The 12,996-nt window shown below is 56.1% G+C and overlaps 4 protein-coding genes across 4 annotated transcripts; 2 read left to right on the forward strand and 2 right to left on the reverse strand.

Moving 5' to 3' along the window:
• The first annotated feature begins 109 nt into the window (after positions 1–109).
• On the forward strand, positions 110–3,205 carry B0T26DRAFT_686428 (P-loop containing nucleoside triphosphate hydrolase protein). Its single transcript, XM_060440904.1, has 6 exons — positions 110–648; positions 863–1,082; positions 1,199–2,338; positions 2,451–2,610; positions 2,709–2,769; positions 2,878–3,205. The coding sequence occupies exons 1-6, from the start codon at positions 146–148 to the stop codon at positions 2,969–2,971; spliced, it is 2,178 nt and encodes a 725-aa protein (XP_060302799.1). The 5' UTR covers positions 110–145; the 3' UTR covers positions 2,972–3,205.
• Positions 3,206–4,819, forward strand: B0T26DRAFT_867099 (uncharacterized protein). Its single transcript, XM_060447832.1, has one exon. The coding sequence runs from the start codon at positions 3,409–3,411 to the stop codon at positions 4,402–4,404; it is 996 nt and encodes a 331-aa protein (XP_060302800.1). The 5' UTR covers positions 3,206–3,408; the 3' UTR covers positions 4,405–4,819.
• A 1,015-nt stretch (positions 4,820–5,834) lies between these two features.
• B0T26DRAFT_633688 (uncharacterized protein) lies at positions 5,835–10,496 on the reverse strand (the record flags this gene model as incomplete). The annotated part of the gene is made up of 2 exons (XM_060436561.1): positions 5,835–6,423; positions 6,478–10,496. 2 exons carry the CDS (start codon positions 10,494–10,496, stop codon positions 5,835–5,837), a joined length of 4,608 nt encoding a protein of 1,535 aa, XP_060302801.1.
• Positions 10,497–11,290: 794 nt separating this feature from the next.
• B0T26DRAFT_44996 (uncharacterized protein) lies at positions 11,291–11,736 on the reverse strand. Its single transcript, XM_060435098.1, has one exon. It carries the CDS (start codon positions 11,606–11,608, stop codon positions 11,372–11,374), a length of 237 nt encoding a protein of 78 aa, XP_060302802.1. The 5' UTR covers positions 11,609–11,736; the 3' UTR covers positions 11,291–11,371.
• Positions 11,737–12,996: the final 1,260 nt, after the last annotated feature.

Genomic DNA, 12,996 nt, shown 5'->3' on the forward strand with positions numbered 1-12,996 from the left:
GTGCCCCAAACCAAACCACCACGCCGTAGGTCAATAACCACGGTTTCCATCACTCGCTTGATCTGGCACTGATCTCCATTCATCAAAAGGACCCCCCCCCCCCCCCCCCAAAAAAAAAAAAAAAAAAAAAAAAACAGGAAGAGTGATGGCGCCCGTCGACGTCCCCTCATTCGCAGCCGCGCAGCAAACCCTCCTCCTCGCGGAACTCGAAGCCGAGCTGGCCGAGACGGCGGCGCTCGTGGCCGGCCACAGCCCCGCCGCGCTACAGCGCGCCGGCCTGGCCGTCACGAACCTCGTCGTCGCTGGCACGCGCACTGGCTTTGGCGGCAAGACGCTGCTCGAGCTCGAGCCCGACGCTGCGACTTCTAGGTCAGGGGTGGCGGAGCTGCCAGAGCATGGGATTCGCACAGGTGATATTCTCGTTGTCGCGGAGCAGCCAGCGGGCAGTGCCAAGAAGCGCGAGGTGCGTGAGCTTGAGCGCAAGGGCGCACGCGGGGTCGTGACGCGTGTGGCGCGTAGGTTTATTGCTGTTGCGCTGGATGATGAGGGTGAGGATGGTGGTGGTGGTGAGAGTGGCGGTCTGGCTGCTGGGGTTGGGGCCGGCCGCGTGTGGCTTGTCAAGCTGGCCGACGATGTCACGTACAAGAGGTCAGTCTGTCTATTTTTTTGTTTCCTGCTTGGATATGCTACGGGTGAGGCGGTGAAGCTATGCGGAAAAGGGGGGGGGGGGGCTGTGTTGTTTTTGTAGGGATTTTCTTGCTGGCATGTCACGGTCTCGGTCACGACCATGGCACACGGGGAGAAATGGGACAAGACGGAGATGGGAGAAAGCTGATTCAGGGTCTACGTGCCGCCGCACCAGAATGAACGGCACCATGCAGAAGCTGCAGAAGATGAGCGAGGCCGAGCACTCCATCTTCATCCGCGTGCTGTTTGGGCAGACGATACCGACGCCGGTCGCGGCGGAAGCTGACGCCGGCGCTGTCGACTGGTTCGACCCCACGCTCAACGACTCCCAAAAGGACGCCATCCGCTTCGCGCTGGCTTCTAGGGAGATTGCCCTGATCCACGGACCCCCTGGGGCAAGTCCCCCCTTTTGTCTCTACCCTTTTTAGTCTGCCTATCTTTTGTTTCTGTCTACACGTTGCTCAAAGGTATATGTCGAGACTTAAATCTCCCAGTGACTAACAACGGGCAGACGGGCAAGACGCACACCTTGATCGAGCTGATCCTGCAGCTGGTCAAGCAAAACCTGCGCGTCCTCGTGTGCGGGCCCTCCAACATCTCAGTCGACAACATCGTGGAGCGGCTCGCGCCACACCAGGTGCCCATGGTCCGGCTGGGCCATCCGGCGCGGTTGCTCCCGTCGGTGCTCAACCACTCGCTCGACGTGCTGACGCGGACGTCCGAGGCGGGCGCCATCGTCAAGGACGTGCGGGCCGACATGGACACCAAGCAGGCGTCGCTGCGCAAGGCGCGGAACAGCAAGGAGCGCCGCGCCATATACGCCGAGCTGAAGATATTGCGCAAGGAGTACCGCGAGCGCGAGCGGCGGTGCGTCAGCAGCCTGGTGGCCGCTAGCAAGGTGGTGCTGGCGACGTGCCACGGCTCGGGCGGGTTCCAGCTGCGCGGCGAGGAGTTCGATGTTGTCATCATCGACGAGGCCTCACAGGCGCTCGAGGCGCAGTGCTGGGTGCCGCTGCTGTCGGCGAAGAAGGCCGTCTGCGCGGGCGACCACCTGCAGCTACCGCCGACCATCAAGTCGCTCAACAGCTCCTCTTCGTCGTCTGCCTCAAAGAAGAAGTCTTCCAACAGCTCCACGGCAGACGACGCAAAAGGGGAGGGAGATGCGGCAAAACAAAAGGAGGCAGCAGCAGGAGGAGCGGGGCGAGTGTCTCTAGAGACGACGCTGTTCGACCGGTTGCTGGCGCTGCACGGGCCGTCCATCAAGAGGATGCTCACAACACAGTACCGGATGCACGAGAAGATCATGCAGTTCCCGTCGGACGAGCTCTACGAGTCCAAGCTCGTGGCGGCCGAGGCAGTCAAGGCGCGGCTGCTCCGGGACCTCACATACCCGGTCGAACCCAACGATGACACCACGGAGCCGCTCATCTTCATCGACACGCAGGGCGGCGACTTTCCCGAGAAGAACGAGGACGACGACGAGACAGCCAGCGCGGCAGGCGCAGCCAAGAAGACGAGCAAGAGCCGCCTCATCGGCGACAGCAAGAGCAACGAGATGGAGGCGGCGCTGGTGCGGCAGCACGTGCGGAGACTTGTCGAGTCGGGCGTCCGGCCCGAAGACATCGCCGTGGTGACGCCCTACAATGCTCAGGTGCGTAACGTATACTGTTATTACACATGTCTGATCACGTTCAATCATTGCACATATTGTGGTGTTCAAATGGGCTAGCATTGACTTTGAGGCTGACAACAAAATACTGTAGCTTGCGATCCTCGCCCCGCTTAAGGATGCGTTTCCTGGCATTGAGCTAGGAAGTGTCGATGGCTTCCAGGGCCGTGAGAAGGAGGCCGTCATCGTCAGCCTCGTCCGCAGCAACCCCGAGGGCGAGGTCGGGTTCCTGGGTGAGAAGCGGCGCTTGAACGGTGAGTTCCGTTCCTGGTACTCGTCTTGATATTAACCTTGGCCCCCATTATCCATGATGGTTGAGTCACGAGAGAGCAGCGTGGTTAATTAAGAGCAGTTGCAATGACGCGGCCGAAACGCTCTTTGACCGTCATTGGCGACTCGGAGACGGTCAAGAAGTAAGTGTTTTTTTTTCTTTCTTTTCTTCTTCCCTCGCCCTGTGAATAAGTAGCATATCTTGTTTCTGGACTTGTCTGACTTGTGCCCGCTTGGGTCTTGATTTGCAGAGGCAGTAAGTTCCTTACGCGATGGATGTCGTTCCTTGAAGACAATGCAGACCTCCGATATCCGGACGTCTCGTTGCTTGCACTCGAGGCATGAACCGAGAACGACAACAAGGGGAGAGAAATAGGGGCCAAGATTAGGTAAAGGGAAGCAAAAAGGAGAGAGAGGGCACTTTACGCGAGACTTACATGGTAGGTTCGCGCAGATAAGGAACGCAACGCGTCCGATAAGCAATCGGAAGGTGCTTGGGCGCCCCCAATGACAGCATTACAAGGCAGAAAGAAATACATCGGAATGGAGGGGCTATTCGCTCTGTAGATCTACCCCACACAACCACCACAGCGCGCGCATAATTATTCCCTGTGACGGCGAGGTAAGGTAAACAATGTCGCAAAAACACCACACTTTGTTTTACACTTCCTCGGGCATATCAACACACCAACAGACAAGAATTGTTTCGCTCGACCTGAAAAAATAACAACCCCTCCTCCCTATCACATCCACGAGGCGGGACAGTGAAGCAGCAGCCCAGCATGCTGCGCCAACCGCTTACCGTCCTCTCCATCACGGCCGAGGACATCGCCGACTACGAAGACCGCGCCGCCGAGAGGGACCGAATGCGCAATCTCGCCACGCTGCAGTCTGCCCAAGCGCGCGCGCGTCGTGAGGCCATGGCCCAGTCCCGCGCCGCCGCCCTCAATACTCCCGCCGGAAGCAGCGCATTCGGCAGCATCCAGCGCCGCCGCGTCCTCGAGCACAACCACCCCGCTGCCACCGTCTCCTCCTCGGACGACATGGACGCGTCCGCCTACTACCTTGCTGCCCAGGCTGCTGCGGGAGCGGGAGGCGAAGGCGCCGCGAGCTCTCCGCCCGAAGCCGGGCTGTACGGGGCCTCGGACTCTGACGAAGAGGAGGAAGAAAAAGAAGAGGAGGAAGAAGAAGAAGAGGAGGAGGAGGAAGACCAGTCTGAAGAGGACGACGGCGACGGCATGGACGTCGACGAGGGGATTCCGCCAGCGCATTCCACAGCAGCAGCAGCCGCATCTTCAGGGCCGTCGCGGTCCAACCACCACCGGACGACTCCTGCCGCGCCCACACGCACCACAGCAGCACCAGCGCCTGCCACCGCGCGCAACCGCATCGTGACGCCCATGGGGCAGATCCAGACGGCGCAGCAGCAGCAGCAGCAGCATACGACGCCCCTGGCGCGCGACGCGGCGCGGCACGCACAGAACATCCCGCTGACGGCCGCGCAGCAGCGGCGCGTCGACGAGCAAGACGCCCGCGAGCAGCTGCAGCAGCAGGGCCAGCAGCGGTTCCGCCGAGCAGCACCAGGTGCAGGCGCGGGAGGAGGAGGAGGAGCGGCGGCCGGCTTGGGCACAGCGTCTTCGGCGCGCGTGCTCAACAACGCGTCCGCCGCCGCGCGCAACCTGCCCGCCGTGACGCCCGAGGCCCGCACCACCCAGCAGCGCTCTCGCGACGAGCGCATCGGCCTCGCGGCGCCGCGGCGCCGTCCACCGCAGGCCTAGGCTGGGCAGGTCATGGCATGTGTCCATATATATGTCTTTCTCTCTTTGCAGGAGAGTGAGTAAGTGTATACCTTGGCTACGCGTCGGTAACGACACATCTCTGCGATTGCATTGCTTTTGCAGGCTACCACTGCCATAGGGACCTGGACCGTTATCTGTTTGCACATAATGGGGACTACCGAAGCACATACATCTAGCCTAGTCTATCTTCCTTTCCGTTTAGCTGTCGGTTCTGGGTTGAATATGGAGCGTGAACGGCCAGCTGAGGGGCGGCTCTACGTATACCTCCTTGATCTCGGGGCTGGTGTGGTCTTGATATCTCATAGACAGATGAATGAATGATTGACTACAGGATCACGGGGAGGATACACAGAGAGACATGAGTCTTGTTGATTCCTATTACGGCCCCCCCCCCCCCCTCCCCCCCCTCAATGAGATAAATAAAATAATAATGTAAGAAGATACCACAAACGAATCACATGAACCTGAGGCGAGGGAGAACCCTGGTGGCGGTTACCGGAAAATTCCTCGAGAACGAGAACAGCTACCTGACTACTGTATCCGTAATTGATTAATACACATCCATCCCCCCCCCCCCCCGACTTGAACGCGCTAGGGGGTTGTCTCTTCGCTTCCTATCAACACTCAATAGGCATGTATGCACGCATGTACTCCGTATGTTTTGTTGACTTTCCCCTTTGTCCGTTTTCCACAATCCCGAATGAATACCAAAAAACCCCCCAAAGAAAAAGCCAGAGTGGTGGGGGAAGGAAAAAAGCACAATCTGTATGTGAGCCAGGCGCCATCACCACCACCACCTCCTTATCCTCGACGTCCCGAGCCACCACCAACCGGCTGACCGGCTGACCGGATCCAAATTCTAAACGCAGCTAATCATACAAGAATACAGAAAGAGGAAAAAACACACAAGCTGATGGTTGAAAAGGCTTAATATATATATAAAAGAATAATTTTTCTTTTTGAAAAAAAGAGACCCTAAACGCCATGCTGGATATAACAAAACAAAAATGATACGTAGACCATACGGTATAATGCATTGAAACCCGCTCGCCCGCCCGCTCGCCCGCCCAGACTTTTCCGGTCCGTCCGTCCGTCCTCTTGTGTTGCTTGCTGCCTGGACCTCGGCCCGCATGTTTTACGAAGATTTTGGAACCCCGGGGGAATACCAGACCGGAGACCGAAGAAAAAAACGAAAAAATGATGAAACACACAGTGGACATCACCCCTCCAGGTGAACACTAAATACGCATCCTAGCTCCACGTAGCGATGGCGAGTATATGTGTTCGTAGTCCTACCTAGGGATATAGATAGAACTAGTCTACAGACTTCCTGCCAACTCGCTGGTAACAGCCGTACCCACCACACCCTCTGAAGCCTAATCCCTCACAAAGAGTGACCCTCCTTACTACTAAGAGGGCGAGGCTCGTGAGGGCGCTATCAGCTTAAGCTTGATAATGGACTTCTTCGGAGGGGCTGGTGTGGCTGCGGCAGGTGCAGGGGTAGAGGTCCCGTTCGAGGTCGCAGCATTCGAGGTTGCTCCCTGTGCCGGGGAAGATAAGTGAGGCGCGGACGAGGGCAACGGCTTGCGTTGTTTGCTAGACGAAGATTTCTCCTTGGGTCCCGATGTGGGCCGAGAGTTTGAGGCAAACGACCCCAAGATTGGAGATCCCAAAACACTAGGCGAAGCTGAGCGGTTAGGCGCTGCAAGGCGCCTAGCCGTAGGGGTCGCCACAATGGTCCCCGATCCCGTTGGACCCCGGCGCTCCTGCGCCATGTTGTCGCGAATCTTGCGGGGAAGCTTGTCCCACGACGAAAACCGAAGAGTGACGATTTTTCTTGGTCGGATGTGTGCCAGACCGTTTTCCGTCTTGATAATCTTCTTCGGCCGATGGATGTTCTCGCTGTCCTCGCTCTTTCGCTTGGGTGGCTTCGGCCGTTTTTCTACCGGCTTTGCGGGGCCATTTACGGGCGGGTTCAGCGACTGACTAGGCGGGCCGCTGGAAAGGTCTCTGGAAAAGCCGCTAGAAGGGCCGGGGATTGGAGGTGGCGACATGGCCAGAGGTGTCGATAGTCGCGTCACCGGCTGCACAGCGATAGAATCCAACGATGACTTGGGGATTGCCACAGCTGCGAGGCCAGATACATCAGATGCGCCAGGCCGTGGCATCGTGACCGAGATTGAATCCTTCCGCCCGAGAAGAGACGGGGTAGGCGGGCCACCGGCTGAAGAACCGCTGAAAGAGAGTTTGGTGCTCAACTTAATCTTCTTTGGCTCAGGCGGCTTGATCTCAGGTGCCGGCAACTCGGGAGGAGGTAGCCCTATGACCGCCTTGACCCGCGGCTCCGTGCGGTACTGTGGCGTGAAGCGAACCAGCAGGCGCTTCTTGTTTGGCCGTGGCTCGGCGACGCCAACCACTGCCGGCTTGTGAACGATGGGCTCCCGTGCACACTTCCAGTACTTGGGGTATTTCAGAGTGATGAGGAGGGAATCCTCGGGTTCAAACATGGCCGAGCAGAGATCCAGAAGCTGGCACTTCTCCCTGACGCCAATGGTCGAGGACTCCACGGCCCGCCACATGGCAATGGTCAGCTCTGGAATCCTTGCCAGCTCGTCGTTACCGAGTTCGTGCTTGAGCGCACGAAGGGCCTGAGTGATGTCGTCTCTCCTGTCAGCACCAAGCTGTTTCTGCTGAGCCTCGCCCTCATCTCGTTCGATGATTAGCCCGCTCTCGTCATCTTCGACCTCCTTCTGGGGTTCGGGGGCGATTTTGGCCTCGCCAAAAGCTATATCGGCAACCCCTTTGCAGAATATCTTGAATAGGCGGTCCCGAACGAATGGGGACGTGTCGGTGCCCAGACAAGAAAGAAGCAACCTTAAGATGGGCGCCTTGGCAAGCATCCCCAGCTCGACCAGGCACTCAAAAGCCTTGAGACGAACTAGGTCGATGTTGTCATCCTGCAGATACTGCACGAATTCAATAGGCGCGGTAGGAATGACGCGAGCCTTCATCAGCCTCATTTTGCAGTTCAGGGCTGTCGTTGTCCAAATGTTCTGGTGGGTAGAGGTCCACTCGTCCATGCGACGATACTTGTCGATCTCCTCAATCGTATTCTCGATGAAACTTTTGAATTCAACATCATCCTCGTCATCCATGTTAAGATTGGCGAGCAGGTTCCCCTCCGTTACCATCTTCTCTGGGATAAGAGACGTCGTGAGAGCGTCGAGAAGCTTGGCAATATAGAACTGGTCCGAGAAGGCATTCTGCGAGTTATCGTTGAAGAGGAGCAGATCCAAGAGAAAGCTACGCCCGTCCTTGGAGCATCGGCCCTTCTCTTTAGTCCGCGCGATTGCGCCAGGGATCGCAGATTGAACCGCATATTGCGCCTTGTCGCGGAAGTCGTTGGGCGAGGGAGGGAAGCTAACACTCCCGGCTTTTCCGACGATCTTATCGCAGAAAAAATGCCGGAAGACTAAAATGAGCTGTGCAAGCCCGATATAGTTGAGGTCGGGGTCGGCTTGCTTGGTGAGATCGTCGACGGCCATGGTGCGGATGCCATGATAATACCGTCGGTCGTAGACAGCCCTTGTCTCGATGGTCGCGGCCACTCCATGTCGCTTGCCTCTCTTAAAAAACAGCAACGCATCTTGGTGAGCCACCACATCCCGATCTTGTTGCAACTGAGCCAGGTACATGTAGCCGGGCATGTCGGTCATTGTCTCACAAATCCACTCAAAGTTGCAGTCGAACCGAATCCACTCGTAGGATTCCTGGTCCATTTGCGTCTGGACCCCGTCCGCCCAGTCTTGGAGGCCCCAGTTCTGAACGTCCTTGTCCGATGTCAACACGTCGCCCAGCATGTTGAAGTAGATGACGTCGTCCTCTTGCACATCATGCTTGTCCGTGGTGTTGACGGCAGCAGCTTGAGCCTTCTTGGTCCGCTTTAGTCGTTTGTACTTCGTATTGTACGCAATCGACAGAGTGGTCCCGTTTCTATCTCGTTCAGTGATAGAGAGGTAATGCTCATAAGGTGTACCGTCTGCTTCATGAATCCTGATAGTGAAGGGGCCTGTGAAGAGCTTGGGGGTCTCTCCTGGTCGGACGTCGTGAATCTTCTCCTGCAGCTCTCTCCAAAACTCGTCCCTGGTGAGGGGTTTCGGCTCGTTTGACTCTTGAGCTTGGGTTATGGTGATGTCGACATTGAGATTCTTCTTGTTGAATCTCTGCTTCACCATAAGTTTCGGACAGCCAGCGCCAAACACCCACTGGTCCCAGAGCTCATCTGGGTTGTACTGGCTCTTCTTCTCACAGGACTGGCGGAAGGCTTCGACAGAGAGGCAAGTCTTCTTGAAGTCGAAGTTGGAGATGTTGGATGAGGAGACGATGCTGGATATGATGCGAAGGACGCCCGTCGAGCCGGGAATTTTGGATAGCCGCTGGTCGAGGATGTAAAGCACCAACGGCGCCTTGAGTGCCATAAAGTCCAGTTCAAACTCCCCAATGTGAAGATACTGGCCAAGGTCGTGGAGCGAAGGCCGGTTGACATCAGCCGCAATAAGCTTGTCCGCCATGGTCTTCAGGTGGAACCTGTACCAGTTGTTGCCGCACAGACTCTTCATGAAGAGATCTGTCATGAACCACTGGATTCCAACGATGAGCCAGGTATCAGACCGCTGATTTGGCACGATATGGACGCCAAAGTACTGGCTGGCCAAGGCGTGGACAAGGTTTCTCGTGACCTCGATTTCGTGATCGATTATGTCATCGGGATAGAGCAGCCTAGTGCTGCAAAGCGACAATGACGCAGCTGCCGCCGTGTCTGAGACCATGTCTTCCACAAAGCACACCTTGTAGCTTTCAAAGGGGTACTTTCCGAACTCGGGCGCGAACGAATCGGCGGCGGCCACGATGGGGGCGCAGGTGTACCGAACCTCCTCGTCACGGCCCGGAAGACAGTACGCATGGATTTTAGCCGCATTGGCCCCAAGTCTCTCGTCCGCTTCCTCCGTCCGGCAGTCGGCCCAGAGATCAACATGCTCAAAGGGACCCACGGCAAAGCCGATGTGCTGGGCGGCCGCAGGTTGGCATTCAAAGGTCATAATCTTCTTTCTGTCGTTTTGCGGGTCTATCTGTTCGCCGGCGAGATTGCCGGAGCAGACGACCGTCATCTCTCTAAGCTTGTCCTCTTCTTCAAGCGAAGGACGGGGTGGTGAAGACGGATAGGCATCTCCGGCCTTCCTCTTCCGGCTCTCGTTCAAAGAAAGAGGCGCCGCCGCGGGCTGTGTGGCGAGAGGCTGGTTGAAGACGTCACCGAGGGTCCTGGGGCACTTTATGGAAATCTTCCAGGGGTTCCTGGATCCCGGATCGTCGACGCAAGGGAATATGCAGGATGCCGTTCCAGGCTCGAGAGAATGGCGCGTGTACACGTGCGGGTACCTTGTGTCCCCCTCGCTAACGCCCACAAAGTGCAGCCCGTCCCGAATGTGCTTGGAGCGGAATGGTATGCAAATCTTGACCCCGTTCTTGTCGCCGTCGGGCTCCGAGTTGTCGGCTGCTCCATTCTTGTTGCCCTTGATGGACTTGATCTTTACCATACGCCGAGCCTCGTCCTCAATGAGGTCATCGGGCCGTAGAGCTACCTTCAGTGACCTGTCGGCAGGGATGCTGCATATCAAGTCTTCCTTCTGGAGAATGGGCACCTCGGGTCGCTTGTGGGGCCTTAGCGGCCGCATGCGATTCATCATGACATGATTTTGGTGAACACCAAGTTGCCAGTGTTGCGGAATCCCCATGAGATCATAGGGATCGGAGAAAGATGCCTTCACTTTCCTCCCATCCACCGTCACCTTGTCCAGATCGATGTCGCATTGTCGCGCGTCAAACGAGATCTCCTCGAGCTCTTTATCTGGAAGGAACAGATGAATCGTAGAGACGCCGCTGACGCTGCGGTTCCGGAAGTCGACCTCAAGCTCGACTTCTTGCCTAAAGACAATATAAGGCTCGCATCCTGCCGGCAGCTCGGGCGCGGGCGCCGACTCCAGAGCAGCCTGGGCGTCGGCAGCGGAGGGCATTTTTGGAGGCTCGACGTGTCGGAGGATGTCAGCGCGCAGGCGCAAGGGTGAATTTGAGAAGCCGCGAAACGAGGGTGGTGGGTTAAGTCGCGAGCAAAGGGGGAGAGAGAGGCGGTTCGGCTCGGCTCGACCTGGCGAGGCTCCGACAGGTCGATGGAGCTTCACTGGCTCATGGCAAGTGGCGCGGCGCGTTGAAAAGCGTCGCAACAGAAGCGTCAACGCCGTCGGTCGGTTCGATGGTCGATGAGTCGATAGTCGTCGACTGCTCCTGTTCGCGGAAGGCGGTCGACAGGCGCTGTAAAATAGCGAGATCGAGATCGATTCGGTGGGGCGCGGTCGGAAGAGAAAGGGCAGCTGGGTGACGCTGAGGTCGGTGGAGGAGAGCGAAAGATCCAAAGGTCCCGTCGGTGGTAAATGGAGAAAGCGTGAGGCGAAACTCAACCGACCAGATTCGCGCCAGCGCGGCGGCTTTCGGTTTGTCGACACGCCACAAATACAAAAAAACACAGCAAATGATTGAGGATACGATTGGGGCCAAAAAAAGAAAAGAACCCGCCCCAATACTTACGACCGCAGTCTGCAGAGTTGGACTTCAAAATGGAAGTCACGACCACGTTAGACTTGCTAGTAGGTACTGTAAGCTCTCTCTCCACCTTTCGAGGGCGCATTTCCAGTCCTGCGTCCATCAAGCCACTAGCGGCAGAACGTGCACGGTCACGTGATAGCAACTCTAAAGCCTAGCCTGATACCTGCACTCAGCTCCGCCCCACTTATTCAAGTTCCGCAGGCTACACCACGGTGTAGGTATTCTGTACGCTGCAAACTGGGGCCTAAACATTGAATCCAAAATGATACATACATTAACCTACATACACCTATTTCCAATTTTGCTGGAACAGGTACCCCCATCCGCACCAAGTCAAAAACAATACACACCACTCACATAACCCCGCTTCCTCTTTACGCTTTGCAGTGCATGTCGAGACGGCATGGTAAACCAGGGCAGTACAGATGCTTTGTATATACCTAGGTCTGTATGTATGTATGTACATGGCGGCAATCACGGCGCCAGGAAGTAAAAGGGCAGGGGCACGGAGAAAGGTCATATTCATACACTAGTAGTGAACTGAGTCAATGAGGTGACCTCGGTAATGGGGGTGCAGGTTTGACTGACTGACAAGCCAACAAATAAAGTATGACGAGAAAGCTATCACTGATTGATTCATTATCCCTTGTCCCAACTGCCGGCGGCTCATTTATACATTTCTTTCTCTCTGTCCAACCTGCGCACACAGCTATCTTTTTGCATGTACAGTAATTATACCCAAACCCAATATGTGCCCATCTTATTGTCAATTTCATTCTCAATCAAGACTCTGTCTGTATACCACCCTGGAATAATCCCTCCCTCCCTCCTCCCCTCATCGAATAACCAAATCCTGGGGGGGGGACGGCTCTTCTTCCTTCCTTTGGTCTTGGCTTAAATCCACCATCTTCTAGAACCAACACCATACTCGGTAGTTGAGGTCCATGGATACCTTCGGTAGGTACTATAACACGCAATAGGAGACAGCAAATTAGCCATGCTGCCTGCTTCACTGCAGAGCTTGTACATACATAACGCACCCAACTTTCTAGTCATATGCAGCCCGCGTGTTCTCCTGAATAGCAATATCCGTCCGTAAGGTAAGCCGATATTCGAGAGACACGGCTCCCCCGCAATTGTGACGACGTAAGCCCTATATATTCACGCAATACAGTACATAAAAGAGAAGGGGGCAGATGCAAGGGAGGGGACGGGACGGGAGGGTGTTCTCGAAGAAGCGGGTAATTTATTATTCTTATTATTCTTTTATTTTCCCCAAGACAAAAAAGTGTGATTTATTTTCCCAGTCTCTCTTCTCGGGCAAGCGGGCAGACAGGCAAGGGGGTGCCTTGCAGCTCGCTCGCCGATGTGATGCACTGCGCTGCGATGCGTGGTGCGATGCGGAATAGAGAGAAACGAAGAAGAGGGGGGAAGGGCGGCTAGCCGGCCGTCCTTGGGAGAAGCTTGCCGACTTCCGAGCAACCGAGCGCAGCATTTCATATAGAACCCTTGGCGGTAGTTGCTGCGTCCTTGGCGTGACGAGGCTGCCCGGCCTGAGAGGGATATTTGTTACCATTTTCCCGGAGAGATGGAAACGCTCTCAGCGACTTAGTCAATGTATGATGCATGTGGTCATGTTGTTGTATGTGTATTAGATCCTCTCTAGCTATTCCGTACCTAGTTGCAATGACTCTCTCTCCTTCGGCTTCGGCTTTCTTATTTTTTCTGGTTTGGGAAAGAAGTCTGCATGGTTGGTAGTTCGCACTCGTGCTGACCTATTGCTATCCGTCAGTCCGTTTGTCTCCCTGTCTGTCTCGGGTCTCTACAACATCTCCACTCCCCCTCTCTCGTGAGCCGCCAGGTTCGCTTGTAAACAGCAAAATGATGATGTGCTGTAGTATAATGGTACACGGC

The sequence above is a fragment of the Lasiosphaeria miniovina genome (assembly GCF_030549165.1).
Source record: "Lasiosphaeria miniovina strain SMH2392-1A chromosome Unknown B0T26scaffold_1, whole genome shotgun sequence".
Classification (NCBI taxonomy): Eukaryota; Fungi; Ascomycota; class Sordariomycetes; order Sordariales; family Lasiosphaeriaceae; genus Lasiosphaeria; species Lasiosphaeria miniovina.